Source organism: Anabrus simplex, chromosome 1 (assembly GCF_040414725.1).
Source record: "Anabrus simplex isolate iqAnaSimp1 chromosome 1, ASM4041472v1, whole genome shotgun sequence".
Lineage (NCBI taxonomy): Eukaryota > Metazoa > Arthropoda > Insecta > Orthoptera > Tettigoniidae > Anabrus > Anabrus simplex.
In genome coordinates, this window is record NC_090265.1 from 1075878015 (window position 1) to 1075899244 (window position 21230).

General features: G+C 38.9%; 1 protein-coding gene across 1 annotated transcript in view; it reads left to right on the forward strand.

The window, feature by feature from the left end:
* RpS6 (ribosomal protein S6) overlaps positions 1-21230 on the forward strand; it is a 31322-nt gene that overhangs the window by 4163 nt on the left and 5929 nt on the right. The window contains exon 3 of the mRNA XM_067137188.2: positions 18024-18169. Within this exon, the coding sequence (XP_066993289.1) occupies positions 18024-18169 (146 nt within the window). The remainder of the gene's footprint in view (positions 1-18023; positions 18170-21230) is intronic.

Sequence of the window (21230 nt, forward strand, 5' to 3'; positions counted from 1 at the left end):
GCATAAATGAGTCGTTACCACTTGGAGGGTTAAATAGCAGGATTAAACCCGGGACCGCTTAAAACTGGAGATCGCTGCCATCTTTGTCTCTATTGGCTAGCATCAATCAGCTGTGAAAGGCCTAAATGAAAACAGTGTTATAATTCTCTCCGATAGGGTTCGCATTAATTCTAGCCACAGGGTTACCACATTCGGCGAAAGAAGGCAAGAGCGGTTGTTTGAAAATAGATGTGGCATGTGCGGGATGTTGTTGCACTGTTTTGACACAAGTGTTTTGTGTACTGATCAGTTGAATTTCAAGGATTATTTAATAAGCCACGGCTTAATTAAGGCTTCCATTCCCTGTGGATCGTGTGCTAAGGAGCTAGAAGTGAAAGTTTCCAGCACCAAGCTACTCTTTACTTGCTACTAAACCATGTGCAATTTTAAGAGATCTGTGGAGGCGGGAACTTTCTTGGAAGCCCACCTTTCACCTGTAAAAATAATCCGTTTTGTGGCATATTGGTTATTAGGAAATAGGCCACTACCCTTTCATCAAACACAAACTAAAGCTTGGTTCGGGGTCTATATCAGACTGGTGCAGCTACTACAGGGAAGTGTGCGTTGACTGGGCCGAAAGGAATTCCACTCTTGTAGGAGGAGTTGGTTCTATTGTAGAAATAGACGAGGCCAAATTTGGCAAGAGGAAGTTAAACTGCGGCCGTAGAATTGAAGGGCAATGGGTTTTTGGGGGCGTAGAAAGAGCCAGCTTAAAAGTTCTTCCTTGTGCCTGTAGATTCCCATGACTCACATTAGTTATCATTAGGAAGTACATTCTTCCTGGTACAATGATAGTATCGGACTGCTGGAAGGCACATTATTGCCTCCAGAACGAGGGTAATGTTCATCTGCAGGTAAACCATTCGATCCAATTCGTGGATACTCCCAGGAGTGCACTGGTCCACGCATTGAATCAACAACGGCTCGCGGAACAGGATATCGCTGTGCACACTCAACACAATAGAAAAGAAGTGGCGCACAATATGTGAATCCCTACCCGTATCAGGGTGCAAGAAACATTTCATTGGCTACTTGGCAGAACATCTGTTTAAATACTGCCACCCCAGGGAAGAACTGATCTACCAGTTCCTAAGCGCATCCTGCACGTTATATCCCCTGTGACAATGAAGGTGAGTGAGTGCCGCATAACGTTACTTTTGTCATTTTGTACTTTTGTTCCAGGGCCTTGTCACTGGCCAGACCTAACCTATCCGGACCAATTGTCTTGCCACTAGCTGGACCTAACCTTTCCAGTTCAATGGTCTTGTCACTAGCCGGACCTAACCTATCCAGACCAGCGGTCTTGTCACGCGGGATATTAGAGGCCTAAGTGCCATTTCCCGGCTCTAACCTGGGGGCTTACACCCCCACAGCCCCTTTAAATACCCTACCCAGACCAATTGCGCTCTTAAGACAATTGCCATCACCACTCTTGCCATACGGCAACTCATAGGTTGGCAGCCTTGTATAGCGTGCTGTGGTGTCAATCGAGCCGCGCCATGTTGGATCTGTCACAAACTGGGTACGGAACCTTTACCAATTCAGTACTCCATCCATACTCTAGCACTGGAGGCAAGACTTTCACACGTGACGAAAGATTGTAGTTTGTTTAAACGCTCGCGGCCTTCTCAACGCTGCGAACCACTCTACTTAGGAACTGAGTGAGTGGTGCTGCAGTAGGTGGTGGTGGTGATTATTGTTACACCATTGGTCTGGACTGGTTCTTGCCGTGCAGACGGTTCAGTTAGGACCTGGACAAGACCTGTGATACAGGGACAAGAAAAAGGGGCGCTTCTGTTGTGCTGGAGTTGGTAACTGATTATGATTATCATAACTGACGGGAATTAGATCAAGTGCCACTTTACCTTGGCCAATAGGAATGCAAGTAGCTTCAGCAATGAAAATGGCGTTTAATACTCTTCATTAGGTTATAAAAGTGTAGTTCTTGGGACGGGATGGTGGGTTCCTGGACATCGCTATGAACACCTTTCCTCTGAGACTCGTTGCAAGTAAGATTTCATTAGTTTCCACTTATAATGTTAGAAAAATCTTGTCCCCGGGGCTAGAGTTTTACCTTGAAAGTGCATTACAATCACAGCACCAGTTTTGATCCTGTTATGGATCATCTTTAGCTGTTGGTATATCAATAACACTAATAGTCAAAATAGCAAGTACGTCAATTAAAACATTACCTAAGGTTTATGTATACAATCCTAGGTTATAATGACACTATGAATTAAAGTAATTAGTTTGAAATATTGTTCTGCTTGGAGTTCACACCAGTCTTCTAATAGTGGTTACAATTTACTTTGTCTATTTTAATAAGGTAGGTTATGGAACCTCATTTGTACCAGTCAAATATGTACAGATAGATAAAATTACTTAAACAAGATTGTTACGAATATATCTGTTTAAAATTGGTGATTAATTCATAAATTGTTATTCATGTCAAAGTAAAATGGGGTTAAACATTTTTCACCATTCAGGGGTAAATGAGAAGTCATGAATGTTTAATTTGTAGTTTTAATACACAAGAGCCTCGTTTATTTAGCCCTCATTAATCCAGATCTCCGGTTTATCCAAATCAAAAATAATGAATAATTTTACTTGTACAGTGTTTCTTTTAGGGGGTAGATTCTTCTTGAATGTCTTTTCCACCAAGGTTAGTTAAGGACAGGAATTGGAAGTCGGCCGTGGTCAATCCATTGTACCGTCGTGGCATTCGCCTGGAATTGAGAATGGGAAACCGTGGACTCTTCTGAGTTTCTTGACATTTGCACTTATTCCTGGATGCTCGGACGTAGATGTGAACGATGTAAATGACTGGATGAAAAATTATTGTAATTCAGACTATGGCATAGTGACAGATGAATAAATTATTACCTCTTCTTCCTCGACAGGTAATGACAAGAGTAATGGTGGGTTCGAAAATGAAACTGGTGCTCCGTGACATAGGCCTACTGCAGCTCTGGTGACGTACACATAGGTGAATAGTTTTCTGACCCATGCATTGCAGGCACGCATCAGTCATGCTATATGTCCGTGTTTTGCTGTTAAGAATGTCCACTAGCTGCTGTTCTCGGGTGGCCTGAGTTCGATTCCCGGTGTCGTACTGGCAGAGATTTAAGAATGGCAGGAGGGTTGATATGTGGTACAAAATGTACGTGCAGCTCCCTTCCGTTGGGGGCATGCCTAAAACGAGCTGCACCACCTCGAGATGAGGAAACTTAGTTTGGTTAAATATTTACAGCTCTTGCTATTAATATAGCAAGTGAGATTATTAACAAAGTGATCATTTAATATCTCGTTACTTGGGCCAATGTAGGTAATTTTTTGAGAGAAGTAGGTTTAAAACTTGACATAAACAATCCAATCATAATTATAGTTTTACTTGACAGCATAGCTAACAAATAATAATGGTGTTACCAATCTCGGTAGCTGCAGTCGCTTAAGGGAAGTTAGGACTGAATTTATAAAAAATAGTAATTAATGGTAGAATTGAATGAAATTTGGTTTATAGTCTCCTAATCGTGAAAGAAGGCCATATACCAATTTTCAGGAATATAGCAACAGAACTTTCTGAGAAATTAACACTTGCAAGTTAACATTTAAAAAATCGATAAGCATAAATAATGCTCCAGCTGAACAGTTACTTCAAATATCACATTGAAAACTGGTGTACAGACACTTCAAGGTGTAATACCAATATAAATGGTCCGTTATTGTATATTATAAATTTTCCAGCTAACTCATTCCTGGTTGCCAGCGTTTCGTCCTCGTGTGCTAGGTTGGGCTCATCATTTGGTACCTAGCACACCTACCAAGATGCTGGCTAGTGCATACCGTGGAGGCCACTGCGTAGGCTACCAATATAAATAAAATAAATTGGTATTATAAATTCCCGATGGGAATCAACATCTATATCATCTGATAGCCAAGCAGGCATCAATTTTTGGTAAAGAGACTAAGTCTCTCATAGTGCATTGGCACTGCCAGTGGCTCAAAGTAGCCTTGTGTTTTTTGAGTTTGTTTTTCTCAAATTATGCTAAAAAATTACCCCTTTGAGGCTATCTTTTAAAGTATCAACGTTATAAAAATTCCTTCTGTTAATATCAAGACAATACACTTGTTAACAACCCATGAAATTCTCATGGAATTTGAAACCCAATTGGGTCACCTGGAACATTTTAAATACCTGAAAATGTATGTATGAAAAAAACACATTTTCGTAAGTAAAAGCTAGTGGATGGGGACTCAACCGGACATTTAAATGTCGCACTAATACTTTAAAAAGGGCGGAACCCGAAAAATACCACCGCCAAATGATCCGCAGGAGTCCGGCGTACAATAATATGCACAAATTGAAAAATCGATTTTTACTTTTTTCACCAAAATCTCACTTCCAGCCTCCCTTAAGTGCAGCCAGTATCTAGTACTCGGGAGATATTGGGTTTGAACCCCACTGTTGGCAGTCCTGTAGATGGTTTCCTATTTTCACACCAGGCAAATGGTGGAGCTGTACCTTAAGGCCACGGTCACTTCCTTTCCTGTCCCATTGTCGCTGTAAGACCTATCTGTGTCGGTGTGACATAAAGCAACGAGTAAAAGAAAATATGAATGTTATTGATTTTACTTCCCCACTAGCTACTTTTACACTTTTCGTAGACAAATTAAAACATACTACGGGGTGTGTTCATAAAAGAAATGGAGACAACGAACGCATGAAATTGGACATTATGATAAAATGCATTACCACCACACCTGTAGATATCCATAAATGCAGCAGGCGTTCCTGTTATTTTTATCCTTTCGGTTATAGAAACGGCACTATCCGGGCACTAAAAATAAACTTCTGGCTTTCAACAGCCGTAGTTGTCCAAAGAATGCTTCTGGCCTCTATGTATTACATTTGGAAGTACAATTCATAACATTACACTAGTTATTAGCTGGTGGGTTGGCATGTTTTCTACAGTATGGGTTGGAATGGGTGGCTTCTGCTTCACATGCACCAACAGGGAATAGCAGAGACCATCTTCAGAAAACCTTTGCAAATAGATTCTCACTGTTTTTACTCTACAGTCTGGAACAAAACTTATTTTTAGGTTTCACAAAGACAGAGTCTTGAATGCTCTCGATGGCAGTAAAAATGACTGTCATTTGTAATGTTGACACGCCTGTGGCAGGGTAGTTGACAGCACAACAGTGCCTGTCTGGTAGGCCGACTGTTCAACTGATAGACAAATGACTGGCCATTCTTTTTGATTAATACGTACTGCATAATGTTAATATGAACCCTTATCCCTTTTCTGTATGGGGTCTAGTATGAAGTGAGACGAATCTTTGTAGCAAGTTTGTACGACCGGATTTAAATATACTGCCTTCCAACAAAAGTAGCCAGTAAAACTCTGAATCCATTCATAAATTTTTTTGAATGGTGTAGAATGTTTACGTGTACAATTTATAGCTCTTTATAGCCTAGAAGTCGTGTTCACTGCACAAAATTTGAGGTTATCACACATTGGACTCCTCCCTTAATTTTTGTCTGTTAAAGTGGAAAATGGGTCTAATATGCAAGTAAATACAGTATGTGACATTCACCAGGAAGCCACATTTTCAAGTTATGCAACAAGATTTAGAAAAATTTAATGCAGAGCTCCCAGCCTGCACAATTTGTACGCACCACACTGCTGTGCTAGTTTATTTTTTGGACGTATTATCCGCGCACTTTTTAGTGATAGATTTTTGTACTCGTTGGAGAAGTAAGAAGGGTTCCGTTAATACTGCCAACTGAATGGAAATGAAATCTGAATTGAATCGATAATATGATCGATCGATATGAATTTTATAAACCTTTATTATTTTAAGCAAACAACTGTGTCACACACACAATATTTAATACTATATAACATTTCCCGTTGCGAAAAGTGTTCCTAGCATGAATTCTATAGTTTAGCTTTGCTGTGTCTTAAAGTGTACGCCAGATGGCGCACAGCGATGATAAGCGGTTCTTAGTTTGTGTTTCAAAGGTTGCCGATACGAATCTCGAAGATAACCAAAGTCGACCGCTTCAGCACTAGGGTGTAAATCTATCACTAAAAAGTGCGCAGATAATACTTAGTTCATAGCAACTGTTAATAAACTGGGGAAAAGCATACATATGTTGTAAGGTAAAGATATTCTTACACCATTGGTTACTTACCAGCATGGTAAGATAAAGATATTCTTACACCATTGGTTTCTTGCCAGCATGATGGAAACCATTCAGATTTTACAGGTTGTAGAGAGGAACTTAATTCTGAAGTATTACACTTAACTGCTACCATACCTATCTGGGCCATAGGTAAAGTTCAGGGCCCTGTTTCATAAAACATCTTTCACTAATATTATTGGTAAGAAACCAATTATTAACTAATAATATTAGTATTTTGTTTCATAAAATTATTAGTTAATAATATTAGTCATTGGTTTATGAGTCAAAATTATTAGTAGATGTTCCTAATAATATTACTAAATTGTTTCATAGACAACATGACTAATAAAAGTTACTCATATTATTAGGATTATTTCCATGAGTGTATTTTGACTCATAATTCATATTATTAGTGAAACCAAAGTGAGCAGTATTTTAATATTTTGGCATAAAATCATAAAGATCACTGAAATGGTACTTTGATTCAAATAGTAATAAGGAACGAGTGTAGGTATTCACCGTTCAATAAATGTTACGTCAAAAACAGCCTGTACTGACATGTAACAAACTTATGAATACTGGTACAATGGGAGATTTAGGTTAGATTACATAACTTTTGAATATTTGCTTGATAGGATTGGTAGGTAATAGAACGTTTTACTGCAAGGAATGAAGCATAACCTTAAAATAGCTTTGCATTGCACTCCACCGGTTGGTAGTGATACACAGTATCATTGTGTTTCTCTAGTGCAGTTTTGCTCGGACACTCCAGGTATCTTTTAAAATCTTGGCCTATATCACCAGTAAACCAAGTTGATGCTGGTGATAATTGTTTTAAGAGGAAGTAGGCTACAACTAGTCAGCCATCATCTATAATAACACTAATCAGGTAGAAAAATGGAAAGGATCAGACATTTTGAAAAATGAAGGTATCGGCTAGAGAAAGAGACGGGCCACGAAGGGCGTTAAAGCGAAATACTCTCTCGGTCTCGCAACCTAATACTGTCATGGTCAGAAAAGAACATGAGTTGAACAAGGGAGGTCAGAAGGGTAGATGAAAATGAGCCTGGCAGAAGTAAGTTGAAGCAATGGCAGGACTCATCTCAGTGCCCCATGTTCGCCGATACACTCCCAAGTTTAGAGCCCTGGGACCCCTTTTAGTCGCCTCTTAAGACAGGCTTTTCTAGTCCATTTCAACAGAGATTTTTAAGAGCACATGAAATGAAAAAAGTAAAAGGAACAAGGAGAGTTATAGTGTGCAAAAGGCTGCAAATAGTTGACGCTTTAACTCCATCACTTTCCGCAAAGAAATTTTCTTCTCTCACATTATTTTCACTTTTATCCATTTTCATATGTATTGAAGTCACAACGAAAATATCAAGTGAGCCTTTTGAACTTGTGGATTAATAGTCTCTTGTAGTCAAGCATTTGCCTACTGCTCGGAAGAAACTCAAACCAAGAACATATGCAACAGACCGTTTCTAACATCCATTTGTATCAGCTGACTAATGAACTAATATTATTAGTGAAGATATTTTATTAGTCATGGGTAAATCTTTATGAAACAGAATTTGGTTAACTATTAATTATTTTTATGAGTTCTAATATTATTAGTTTTATGAAACAGGGCCCAGGAATGATTTACTCTTCAGTCTGGAATTGATTCTCCCTTAACAGTTATGCTTACCTAGCATTGCTCTTCCATACTTCAAGGTTATTGAATATCAATGAGATAGCTTTCTGCTGTATGTTTTTTAGTGGTGTCTCAGTTATGTGTAGAGGGATGCATCTTGCTGAGCCTTTGGTCTTAGTGCTATTGTGCAATTGTTTGGCTGCAGTAAAATGAGATGAAAGGTTCTCTGCTCTTGTACCATGCTGCTAGAAAACAGAAAAACTTAAGTTTACTCTTCCTGAGAGGGAGTTGATATAGAACTATCCTCGTTTAAAAAAAATATATATATAAATTCTTGTTCCATTATCTCTTGAGTATTTCAGTTTGATGCTATGGCTTTGTTTGGTTGTTACTGGTACTTATTCAAGATGTGTTGAATTTTAAGTCTTACGTTTTGCACACCTTAATGTGTATGAACATAACACTGAGCCCACACTTTGCCTTGGAAATGCATGTTTTGTTTAGTTTTGCACCACTGGTGTGGGTAGACAGCATCCAGGCTTTACACATGATTCTGTTTTAGTATAGTACCACAGCCCAGCTCCATATTGAACTTCGAAGTGTCAATGTGGCGTTCAATGCTGTGGGAGAGTAAAGCTGGCACTTACCACATTCCATGCTCACTGAAAATGGAATGGAATTTTTCCCAGCAACAACAGCTAACCAAATGTTTTCAAGTTATGATATTGTTAAAGATGCTTGTTTCTATAATAATAAATTATGGTGTGATGTTTGTAAGATGGACAACAGATATAGCGCTGGAGTAATATAGATGATCTGCATTCCCTAATCGAATTGGCTGATTTGATAGTTTTGTTTTCATGGTCTGGTCCACTATTTTGATCTACTTATTTCAATTTAACAGTCTCTTATAGCTAACTAAACGTATGATACAAAACAATGTAATCAATAAAGGTTGATGTCACTGGTATGTATATAAAATACGAGCTTTGACTGTACATTGCTCAGAATGGTATGGTATTTCTGTATTGAATGTGTCAACAGTAACGAAATGTACTTTTTAATTTTTCGTCACTTCAGACAGTATATATGGGCATTACAAGAAAACGGTTGAAGATAATGTAATGAAACCGGTATGTAAGGTCGGGGAATACGTCGCTACAGTCTAGGCCGTAATTAATTTTATTCATGCCGAGTGAAATGGTAGTTAAGGGGAAGGCCTCTCAAATACAGGTTGTTTGAAAAAGAAGATACATATTTCAAATGCATATATTTATTAACCTGTAAGACATACAAATATGAAACTTTACACACATATTTATGAACCTCTCAAGTTCAGATTACAGATGTTTAATATGTTCTCCATCAGCGACACGAACAATATCACATCGATACTCAAATTCCTCCCCTACTCGGGCAAGCATATTCTGTGGGAGTCGTGGTACATAAACGTTGTCTTTAACGAAACCCCACAGGTAGAAGTAACAGGGTGTCAAATCCGGTGACTGTGGAGCCCAGCTGAGACATGCTAAGTTGCCAGCTCCTTGACGACCAATCCAACGGTTTGGTAGAGTTTCATTCAGATATTCACGCACTTGGCTACTCCAGTGAGAGAGTGCCCCGTCTTGTTGAAAAATTAAGTTGCCTTCGTGCAGCCTTGGTAACAACCAGTTTTGTAACATAGCGAGATACTGCTGACTATTAACAGTGTTTCCATCAAAGAAGAATGGGCCATAAACAGATGATCGGGATATCGCACAAAACACATTGACTTTGGGCGAATCTCGTACATGTTCAGTGACTGCATGTGGGTTCTTTAGGCCCCAAATTCGAACATTGTGTTTGTTCGCCTGACCACTAACATGGAAAGTCGCTTCATTACTGAACATGATGCGTTGTGTGAAAGTTTTATCATTGTCAATAGCATCAAGAATCTCGTTACAAAATGCCACACGTTTGCATTTGTCATCAGGACGCAGAGTTTGTAACAGCTGTAACTTGTACGGCTTCATAACCAACCGACGTCTCAAAACACGCCAAATTGATGTTGTGGGCAGTTGTAACTCTCGACTGGCACGAGGAGTTGATTTTAAAGGACTATGTTGGAAAGCAGTTTCAATTCATGCAACGTTTTCTTCAGGAACACGAGGACAGCCAGGACTCTTTCCTCTACATACACATCCTGTATCTATAAACTGTCTATACCATCTGCGAATGTTCCACCCATTCGGAGGATCAATTTGGTACGTCAACGTGAAATGTCTTTGCACTGTAATCACGGAATTGCACTTGCAAACTCGAGAACACGAAAGTATTTCTGCTGCGGAGTAGCCATTTTAAACATATGACTGTTACCAAGCAAAACAGAAGACAACTGACATTAGCGGTTATTAATATAAACTATGTATTCGTTTCTCCAGTAGCCGAGGTGCAGCGATCGATAGTTTGGACAAAATAATACTTTGTAGTACGTATTCTTTTTGAAACACCCTGTATTTATTAGGGGTCCTATCGATAAATACTATATAACTAAAGTTATATGGTATTACATTTCCCATCATTTATGCCTTATATTTTTACCGTACCGGCTATGATGAGAGATATTTAGGGGCTGTATTTTTTTAAATGGTGATAGATAAGTTTTTCATATTCTTGCCTATATATTTAATGTACTTAAAGTACCGTATTTTAGCAAAAGGGGCTCACAAAATATCGTGAGATCTGGTTTATTTTGCGAATTGCGAAAATAATCACGAAATATACTCCACTTGGTACGAAAAATGCGAAATGGTATTGGAAAAGCTCTCGACTAAAGCTTCAAATTCTTCTGACGTGAGAGCTTGACTGTTGTAGTTTCCTTCTCGGTTGCTTGATAGCGCTGTATATTCTCTACACAAACGCACACAAAGTGATGCGCACTGTGTATCTGAATTATGTATATTCAGTTCCGCTATCTCTTAAGGCAACCAATAAAAATCTGTCTTGTTATTGAATAATGGCGTGGTCGAAACACAACCGGTTGTAGATGCAGCAGTGTGCATTATACTCTTTGACAGTGACAGTTCTCTACTTATGAACCTTTATCGGCAAATGCCCAGCATTTAAGCATGAAAGTGCCGAAAACTAAGGTCACAAAAGTTTTTTTTTTTTTTCAGTGGCTGAGGAATAAAACAGTGAGGGGGGGGGTTCTATGTACTTAATGCTGTACGAAGGTTTCTGATATGTGAATGCTGTGATGTTCACTAAAGTGGAAACAAAATGACGTATGTGATAAACATTGCAGGTTATCAGAAACACACGAAAAGATTAAGAATGAAGATAACTTAATTCTAAGTGGCAAATAACTATCAGCGATCTCTACACATAGCATTGAAGTGATAGAGAGCAGTTTGTAATAGACAACAAAATCATTCATACAAGAAAACATTCCTCTAGGAAATTGGATAATCCTGGCATGAGGAAGTGAATGAATATAAAAGGAAAGATAAATAGTCATTATTGTGAAATATGACTATTCGTAAGCCTATTGTACATAAATCCACTGGTTGAGCAGTAATAATGTTATTGATTTTATGTCCCACTAACTGCTTTTACGGTTTTTGGAGATGTCGGAATGTTGTCCAGCAGGAGTTCTTTTGCGTGCCTGTAAAACTAGTGACTCAAGGCTGACGTATTTGAGCACCTTACGTTACCACTGGACTGAGCCAGGATCGAACCTGCCAACTTGGGCTCTGAGCTACTCATCCCCGGCTGGCAAGTATTTGCATATCCACGGTTATCTTCCAGCTTTCCAAAATGCAGTGAAAGCACATCTGGTAGAGAAGACATTGTTAGTGAAGTCTTAAGAGGTTTGATAGAAGACCACAGTAAATTTGCACCCAAGTGTTTGCAGTGATGGTTTTGTGGTTATTCTAAGATTTAATAACAAGGATTCATTATATGAGTTCACTTTAAACCACAAAATTAAATTTATCCCATACTATAAGGAAGATTTCACAAGAAACATCGATATATATGACAATTTTTTTACAAAATAGGGTACCTAACGAAATAGTGTGTTTTAACACAGAAATAAACTGTTTTATTTTGCCAAAAATTAAGCCCTTAAGGCCGGTCTCCACTGATTAACATTGTCCTCACGTATATAAATGTTAAAACTTGATTTTGCTGGATTGAGTGGCTCAGGCGGTTGAGGCACTGGCCTTCTGACTCCAACTTGACAGGTTCGATGTTGGTATTTGAAGGTGCTCATGTAGGCCTACGACAGCCTTGAATCGGTAGATTTACTGACACGTAAAAGAAGTTTGAGACAAAATTCCGGCATCTCGTCTCCAAAAACCGTAATAGTGGGACGTAAAGCAAATGTTATTAAACTTGACTTCCTTTGTTTATATACAGGCAGTTCATATCAGTTTGTGCTAATACATTCAGGTGGTGTCTTGTATTTTCAAACAAGGACAAGGGACTCAAATGAAAAGGATTTGGCCTTTATTGCCACTGTTGCTTCTTAACGATCTTGAAGGAAAGGAGAATGTGGGTATGACTATATCTCAATACAGGGTACAATGTGGATGCCATTCTGAATGAGCTAAAAGTAGAAGATTGGTTTGGATTTAAAAATTTGCTGAGAATGTCTGAGCATGATTTTAATGAAGTTTTGGAAAAAATTCTTCCTACCATAAGAAAGGACACACGAGCAGGTATTCCATCCACCTCACCTGCGTCTTAGGAAAACTTTGCATTTCCGCACAGTATAAACTTCGTCCGCTCCCGTCCCAGACTTTAGACTTTTCTGAACTTTTATTAATTCTAGACTATACTGGGAGGCTGGTTTTTTTTTTTTCCAAAGCACTCACGAGAGCAATTACAGATAATTTTGAGTTCCTGGAAACTGTCGGCTTTCCTGGCTTTATCTTGGTATTCCTTTGATGAGACATCCCACAAAGATGGCCTTTCTGTTATATCATTAAGTTGAGAGTGATTTCCTTGCTCCACTCCATTTGACTAAATTTTAGTATAGTGTGGAGAGGACATGTGCGCGTACTGTATTCGTAGCTTGTAATTATAATCCTACTTTTTTCACAAGAAGCACGTCGTTTAAGCTATCTGTTGGCGTGGAAACAGCACGGAAGTTGCCGAAGCTGTGCCAGCATCTCGCGAACAGCGAATTGACCTGACAAGTTTTTCACTTTGTGCGGGGAAACACGCCATGTTAAAAGCGTTAACCTCAACATTGAGTTAACATGCAAAGTCAATTGGAAGACACAATGACAACATAAATGTCAATTCTAACATGTTCAGTTTAACATGTTGATGTTTAATGTTAATCAGCAGAGACCAGCCTTTGGAGATATTCATGAATTTGGATTTTTGTTGCCAAGTACATATCAATGCCGAGCCACGAGAAAAAAACAATTGTATGAAAATCGGTATGTGATGTCAGACAATAAGAAACTACCTTGGTTAAAATGGTAGTTCAGGGGAAGGTGCCTAAAATTTAATATTTAATTACCTATGTTATTGGTCCTATCATAAAGCACTAGATAACAAAAGGATAGAGGATACAATTTCTGATCATTTATGTCTGTGATAAGATTGGTGGTGATTGTGCTTATTGTTTTAAGAGGAAGTAGAACTAGGCAACTGTCCTCTACTTAACACTCATCAGAGTGAGAAAAAATGGAGGGAGTACAACACTTTGAAGAATGAAGGTATCGGCCTAAGAAAGAAAGAAAAGGGCCGCGAAGGGTGTGAAAATGAGACTCCCTAACCCTCTATACTTAATGCTGTGGGGGTCAGAAAAGGACAAGTGAGGTCAGATGGGATAGATGAAAGCAACAAGTTGGCACAATTGGAAGCAATGCTAGGACTGCTAAGGGCCTGGTGGTCGCCATGCCATGCTCCCATGTTGAGCCTCTCTGGGGGGCCACATTTAGTCTCTTCTACGACAGGCAGGGGATACCGTGGGTGTTATTCTACCACCCGCACCCTCAGGGGGGGGAGAGTATAATAAGACAACTCATGATTTTGGATTAATTTCGACTTCTGTTGCTTAGTTCGTATCAACGCAGAGCATTGCTAACATGGAAATGTTGTTCAGTTGTGCTAACTGGCAATGGATTTTGTCACGATTGTGGAAAGGATACTGGAAAGTAGAATAAGGTTGAGGGTTGAGAATCAGATACCAGAAAATCAGTTTGGTTTCAGAAGTGGAAGGCCAACAATACAGCCCATTTTCATTATGAGACAACTAATGGAAAAGCATTGGGAGTACGGGAATGATATGGTGATGACATTCATTGATATCGAAAAGGCATATGACAGTGTCCACAGGACAGTCTGGTGCAAAAAGGAATTGGACAGGGATTAATAAAAATGATCATGGCATTGTATAAGGAATGTTGTAGTTGCGTGCAAACACAAGTTGGCAGGACAAGTTGGTTCAAAATAACTAGTGGGCTGAGACAGGGAAGTGTTCTATCACCAATCCTGTTTACAATAGTAATGGATGACATCATGAGAACAGCAAAAGCAGCATATGGAGGAAGAGAAATAAACATGATGTTATTTGCAGATGATATTGTGATTTGGGGAGAAGACGACAGGAAGGTTTAAGAACAGTTGAATGTGGTGAATGGGAAGATCGAAGAATGTGGATTGAAAATAAGTGTAGAAAAGAGTAAAACTCTTGTTATGACTAGAGGGGAGAACGAAGGGAAAGGTCAGATTAGACTTGCAGGCAAGCCCCTGGAAGTAGTGGAAACGTTCAAATACCTGGGGAGTGAATTAATGGAGAATGCTCGACTGGATGCTGAGATTAGTAAAAGGATTCAAGTTGGAAGTTGTTTCTATCATAGTGTAAGAAACATGTTATGGGACAAAAATGTACCAACGGAAGCAAAGGATACTATGTACAAGATGTATTACGTACCCATAACAACTTACGGAGCAGAAACTTGGACAATGACAAAGAAGGATGAGAGTCGAATACAGGCAGCCGAAATGAAGTTCTTGAGGAGTATGATGCAGAAGAGTAGAAGAGACAAAATAAGGAATGAGAAAATCCGGGAAGAAATTGGAGTGGAAAAAATGAATGATAGAATAGAGAAGAGCCGACTAAGATGGTTTGGGCACAAAGTGAATGAGCGACGAAAGAATGCCAAAAAAGGTGATGGAAATGCAAATCCAAGGAAGGAGAGGCCGTGGACGACCACGATTGAGATGGAAGGATACCATCCAACGCAGCATTATAGAAAGAAACCTGGACTGGGACACAGTGTTGGAGAAGTGGTGGAAAGACCGAAGACAGTGTAGAGGAACCATATTTGCCCCTACCTGGCTACAGCTGGATAAAGGGAAATGATGATGTATTAAGGTGTAAACACGCATGGTCATCGATCCATATCGACAAGGAAAATTGTGACAATAATTATAAAAATTGGAAAAGATTGTACAGGAACGATTGCTTGAATAAGACGAGGGAGTCATGAAATTAACGAGAACTCTCTTTACATTAGATGCCCTAATATCACTGAGCCTGAAAAAAAAAAGTGAAGGCCTGCAATACAGAAAGCTCATAAAATTGATCAACAGTCGCATTACATTGACCATTGTTGTGATGTGCTCTGAATTTTCAGCTGCCACTCATTTCATATAGATGGGATTTTTATAACGCCTGCCTGAAAATTGGCGGGAAGTAGCTGGGGAGTTAGATAACTCTTCTTTAGCATGCCATTGTTCTGGTTCATAAATTTTCTGATACTACTGGTTCGTCAGTTATTCGATCCTTACTCTGAGGCACTGACTGAATGGGCTGTTTGCACAAAAAATGGCAGAAGTGTTCACAACTGTCTGTAGCCTGGTCTTTCCAGTTCTGGAACTTGCGGCTGTTGTATCAGTAGCGTAGTACTGTACTCCAATAAATGCACCTGTGATAATTTTCACCTCATACACTGTACATGTTTCGAGGACCTTAAGTGTCCTCTTCCTCAGCGTTTTTTTTTTTTCCCCCACAGTACCAGTTATATCTTGTACCACTTATTATTACACATCAAACACCAAAGGACAGTAAGGTCTTCAAAACATATACCCTGTATGAGATAACAAATAATTAAATAACTCTTAAAATCAAACCACAATGGTTAAGAAAGTCAAAGCATAGTAGTGTTGTTAAAAGTGAGAAAATTTGCTGTTTTTCATTTGATGACTAAACATACATACAGGGTATTTCCTATGATAGCATTGCTTTTAATTGGAACATTCCTACTGGCTTCATTGTAATGACCTATGTTGGGTTCAGTTGGCAAAACCACAATGACTGTCTTTTTGAGAATGTAAAAAACAGGTGGAGAGTGAGTGTCATTATAATGAAAACTGCCCTACTCTATTCTGGCTGGCAGTGGGCAAGTGGGCCTCCCATCATAATGGAAACTCCTCAGCTTGATTGGCTGATGGTAGGGAAGAGGGCCTGCCACTGAAAATTCCCTAACCCAGTCTTAGTATGAGAAAATACATATCGTGACTTCCCTGTCACGTTTCTGGGGTAGCATTAACAGCTATGCATTTTAATACAATCTTACAATGTGTATACTCTAGAATTCTGTATACAATGTAGATTTTCATACCAAAGCACAGGTACATTAGCTAGTATTCTATAAATAAACCAGTGTGTAAATAATCTACATTGAATATTCTTAGATACACACAGTAATAACAATTATTGCTTATTTGTAATGAATCGTAACATAGAAGAACTGACCATGAGATTGCAGCAGTTTATTCACTCGCCCTGTTTTTTATGGTTCTTTCTTACAAAAATCAAACATTTTATTTCACTGCTATTTCTTGCACATGTATAATTTCATGTTTTTCCATTCTAGCTAGTTGCCGCCAGTATCTGCAATAGATGAGACTTGTGTGATGTGCATGCCTCCCATCCATTTACTTGTCCTGGATTTTGTATCTGTCCTATTACCGTACTGTATTTACTTGCCTATAATCCCGCCTTTCCCCCCCCTAATTTTGCACTTCAAAAATGGATTAGGTTGGCATGGTTTAAAAGCAGAAAAAGGAATGTCAAGCATCCAAATCAACACAAAATATTTATATCTGTACTTAGCAAAATGTGATGTTAGAACATTTGAAAAATTTCCTATCAGGCCCCTTCCTGGATTACCACAGCTTATTGGTCACATGACTAAACACTGCGGTGTTCAAGGCTGCATAGAATCGCAATGTTCAACGTATTGTGACAAAGCAAGGAAATTTGATCACTTTATTGTTATAATCTGATGAAAGCTGCTGGCACAGTGATGTCCTTTGTAATCTAGTTATTTTGGCACATGAAGCCTTCTGTCCAACCTATCCTTCCCCATAATATAATGATTTCATGCAGTTTAATGCTCTTTAAACTGCCATTTGTCTTAAACCACTCCAGAACATTTGTCTACATTTTCGTTTCTTCACATCACAGAAAGAATTGGAAGTTTTCTTTGCTCTCAATAATTTCTCTATGGTTATGCCACAAACGAACCGTACACACTTCGTTTATGACTGCCTCATATCCTAATACATTCGACTTGAAGGATGCTGTAAAACTTGTTCTCTTGCTCATTTTCACTCCTGGTTGTGTACTGGGTGCTACCTAATTAAACATTACACTCGGCTGGATGGGACACAGAAGCTGGAAGGACATTGAGATCCAGAGTAGGGGAAGAATATTAATGGGGGGGTGTTATAGGTGAGTAAATACACAATTTCCGGTACTCAGTTCCTGTCCACCGGGCGAGTTCGCCGTGCGGTTAGGAGCGCGCAGCTATGAGCTCGCATCCGGGAGATAGTGGGTTCGAATCCCACTGTCGGCAGCCCTGGAGATGGTTTTCCGTGGTTTCCCATTTTCACACCAGGTAAATGCTGGGGCTGTACCTTAAGGCCATGGCCGCTTCCTTCCCATTCCCAGGCCTTTCCTGTTCCATCGTCGCCATAAGACCTATCTGTGGCGGAGCGACGTAAAGCAAATAGCAAAAAAAAATCCTGTCCTTGTTTCACGTAGCTGGTAATAGTCACGGTAGTTGCGGCTTAGTGTTCATTGGTGTTTTTCATTAAAATCTTCCTGTCAACGATTACAAGCTTTCTTTGTGCATGTGACTACTATGATTCCAGGTCGCGTGAGATTGCTTCTTTCTAAGGGTCACTCCTGCTACCGACCCCGTCGTGATGGTGAAAGGAAGCGAAAGTCAGTTCGTGGTTGCATTGTGGATTCAAACTTGAGTGTCCTTGCATTGGTCATCACAAAGAAGGGTGAACAGGTTTGTTATTATTGTTTTAGTTTAGTGTAAAAGTATGATGGCAAGATGTTTGGAGACATTGTTCCATTTTATACAAGAGTACAAAACACTGGTATTTCCTTTCTTGTAGATTTTTCTTGATTTGTCATCCTTGTAGGCTTGCAGAATTGGGAAGGAATAATTACTCCTGTAGAACCTCAACTGTGAACTAATAAGCAGCAGCTGTCATTATGAAACGGTGGTGGTTGGTGGAATTTTACTCTGGAAGGGCTCTTCTGCCTTTTCCAGCCCAGTTTTCACTAATCAGATCCACAATATTGTGGATGAAATTGCACCATTGATATAATAATCCAATGGCACAGTCTAAATAGAAATATACTTCCGAGACAGAACGATCATGCAGCGAAAATCAAATTAAAATCGTGAAGTGAAAATCATTATAAACCTAATTCACATTTGCCCGCTGTCACCATTTGTCCCCATGAATATGTGAATATTATAGATCTAATATTGGTAAACTGGAATATTTTTTAGCTACATTGTTTACAGTATTCTGGAACGAAGTGGTAAGAATAAGTCCTAACTTGGATTTTTTCTCGGCATTTATATTTGTTTCACGACATATTTAACTCTGAAGTAATAATAACAGTAAGTTATTTATTAGACCACCTAATCAATACAAAGTCTAGTCTTGGATGATTTACATAAATTTGTTAACTAATAGTGGTACATGTTTTGCCTTCCCTGAAGGCATCATCAGCCATAGTCTTCACCTTAAATTAAAAATAAGCGTCTAAATAACATGTAATAATGAAATGAATTTTAAAATCTTGAGGAGATTTGAAATAAAATAACATTAAAAATAACAATGATGGTTTTAAAAATACAATGTGATGAGATAATAGTGGAAGTATTAACAAAATTAACATTAGAAGGCTGCTAAAATAAGTGCAATGGATAAAACAACAGATTGTTATACAAGTAGTAAGATTGCATAAAAATAAAGTTGATAGTCTGGCGGTTATAATTAGACGATGGCGAAAAATCGTATATAATCAAAATAAAGAAAAGAGAATAAAAGTCAAAGGTTGGTCGAGAGATCCAAAGTTGATCATAATCTTGAAGATAAAAGACGAAAGTCAGAGGCATATGGTGAAGTTGTAGAACATGTTGAGGATACGAAGTTATAGAATAGAAAGTTGAACAGTTTCAAATAGGATCTCTATGGACCATCTCAAAATTTGAAGTAATGCTCAAATGTTGGGAGTTTGTAGATATTCTAGTTGAAAAGGCATATAATAGTGGAATCATTTGACGTTATAACGTTACAAGCTATCTTTTGTCTTCCTCAAGGAAGTCTGCTAACTCCCTTACTTTTCAATATATATACCAACGACCAGCCACATCCACCTCATACTAAAAGCTTCCTATACGCTGATGATCTGGCCTTGGCTACTCAGAATGAATGCTTTGAAAGAGTAGAAAACAATCTCACTTCAGCATTGGATATTTTGTCTCACTACTATGAGACCAATCATCTCAAACCAAATCCATCAAAAACTCAAGTATGTGCTTTCCATCTGAAGAACAAACAAGTATCAAGGAAGCTGCAAGTGAATTGGAAGGACAAAGTCCTAGAACATAATTACACACCGAAATACTTGGGTGTTACTTTGGATCTTTTCTAACTTACAGGGAGCACTGTTCAAACGTTACGGCAAAGGTCTCCTCTCGGAACTCCCTGCTCCGTAAAGTGACAGATTCAAAGTGAGGCGCTCACCCTCGTACGGTAAGGACAACAGCCTTAGCACTTTGTTACTCAGCAGAGGAGTATGCATGTCCCGTTTGATATAAATCTACACATGCCAGAAAGGTCAATGTCGCCCTGAATGAAACATGCAAACATATTACAGGATGTCTGAAACCAACACCAACAAACTGTACTCCCTTGCAGGAATAGCCCCTCCTGAGATCAGACGTGAAGTAGCTGCAAATGTGGAGAGGTTAAGGGCTTATACCAGCTCAGCCCACCCCCCTACATGGACACAAACTACTACCCACTCGATTGAAGTCCAGGAACAGTTTTATGCACTCATCCCCTGCTAGTGCAGATGCAAGGAAGACCAGACTTCTACTCTGGAATCAGAAGATCCTTTTTTATCCAGAACGCTTGAAATTGGAGGAAAAACTCCCCCCTGGTCCTGAAGAAACCTGGACTACATGGAAGGCACTGAACAAACTAAGAGCAGGCGTTGGAAGATAGAAGGACAATTTGAAGAAATGGGGCCTCCTGAAGGGGGATCACACCCTATGTGAATGTGGCGTGGTACAAACAACAAGGCACCTTATTAATTGCCCTCTATGCCCTGTTAAATGCACAGAACTTGATCTCGCACAGGCCAGTATCAGTGCTGCGTGGCCATATTCTGGGCCGATATTTTGTAAATAGCTGTTTGATTTTATGTGATATTGTAATTTCATATGTTTTATCTAATTTGCAATCTGTAATCTGTATTGTGCTACTGACACGAATGAATAAGTAAATCCTTCTCGTTACAATGGGGTATTGGTTGCAGTCGCATGAATTGTCTGGAAGTTAACATTGATTTTAAAACTTTCATGTTATAACATCTTTCTGTCGAAATATGGTTCCAAAACTGCTGACATATTCTGCATCAAATATAACGCCTTCTTGAAATCGTTCTTATTTAGCTGAAAATAGAGTTCACGGCCTTAATATGCACTTGCAGCATTAATTCCCAATAACAACTTGCCTTAAAAGGATTTAATTTACAACAAAATGAAAAGTGAAAAAATACTGTGGAAATCATTTTTATTTAAATAATGTTATCACAGTTGCAATATTTTTGTGCCTCTACTTCTAGCTATTACTTGTGTTTATTTTGAGACTATTTCTGCCAATACTGTTTGTGTTCTATTAATTTGCACTGCAAGCGACTATTTGTGTATAATCTGCATATCTTATACCGTAAAATATGCCACTTCGGCCACTTTCTTGTATATTTTTTAAATTAACCCATATATGCCCTCAACTTTTGTTTTTGAATGAAGTGCTCATTTT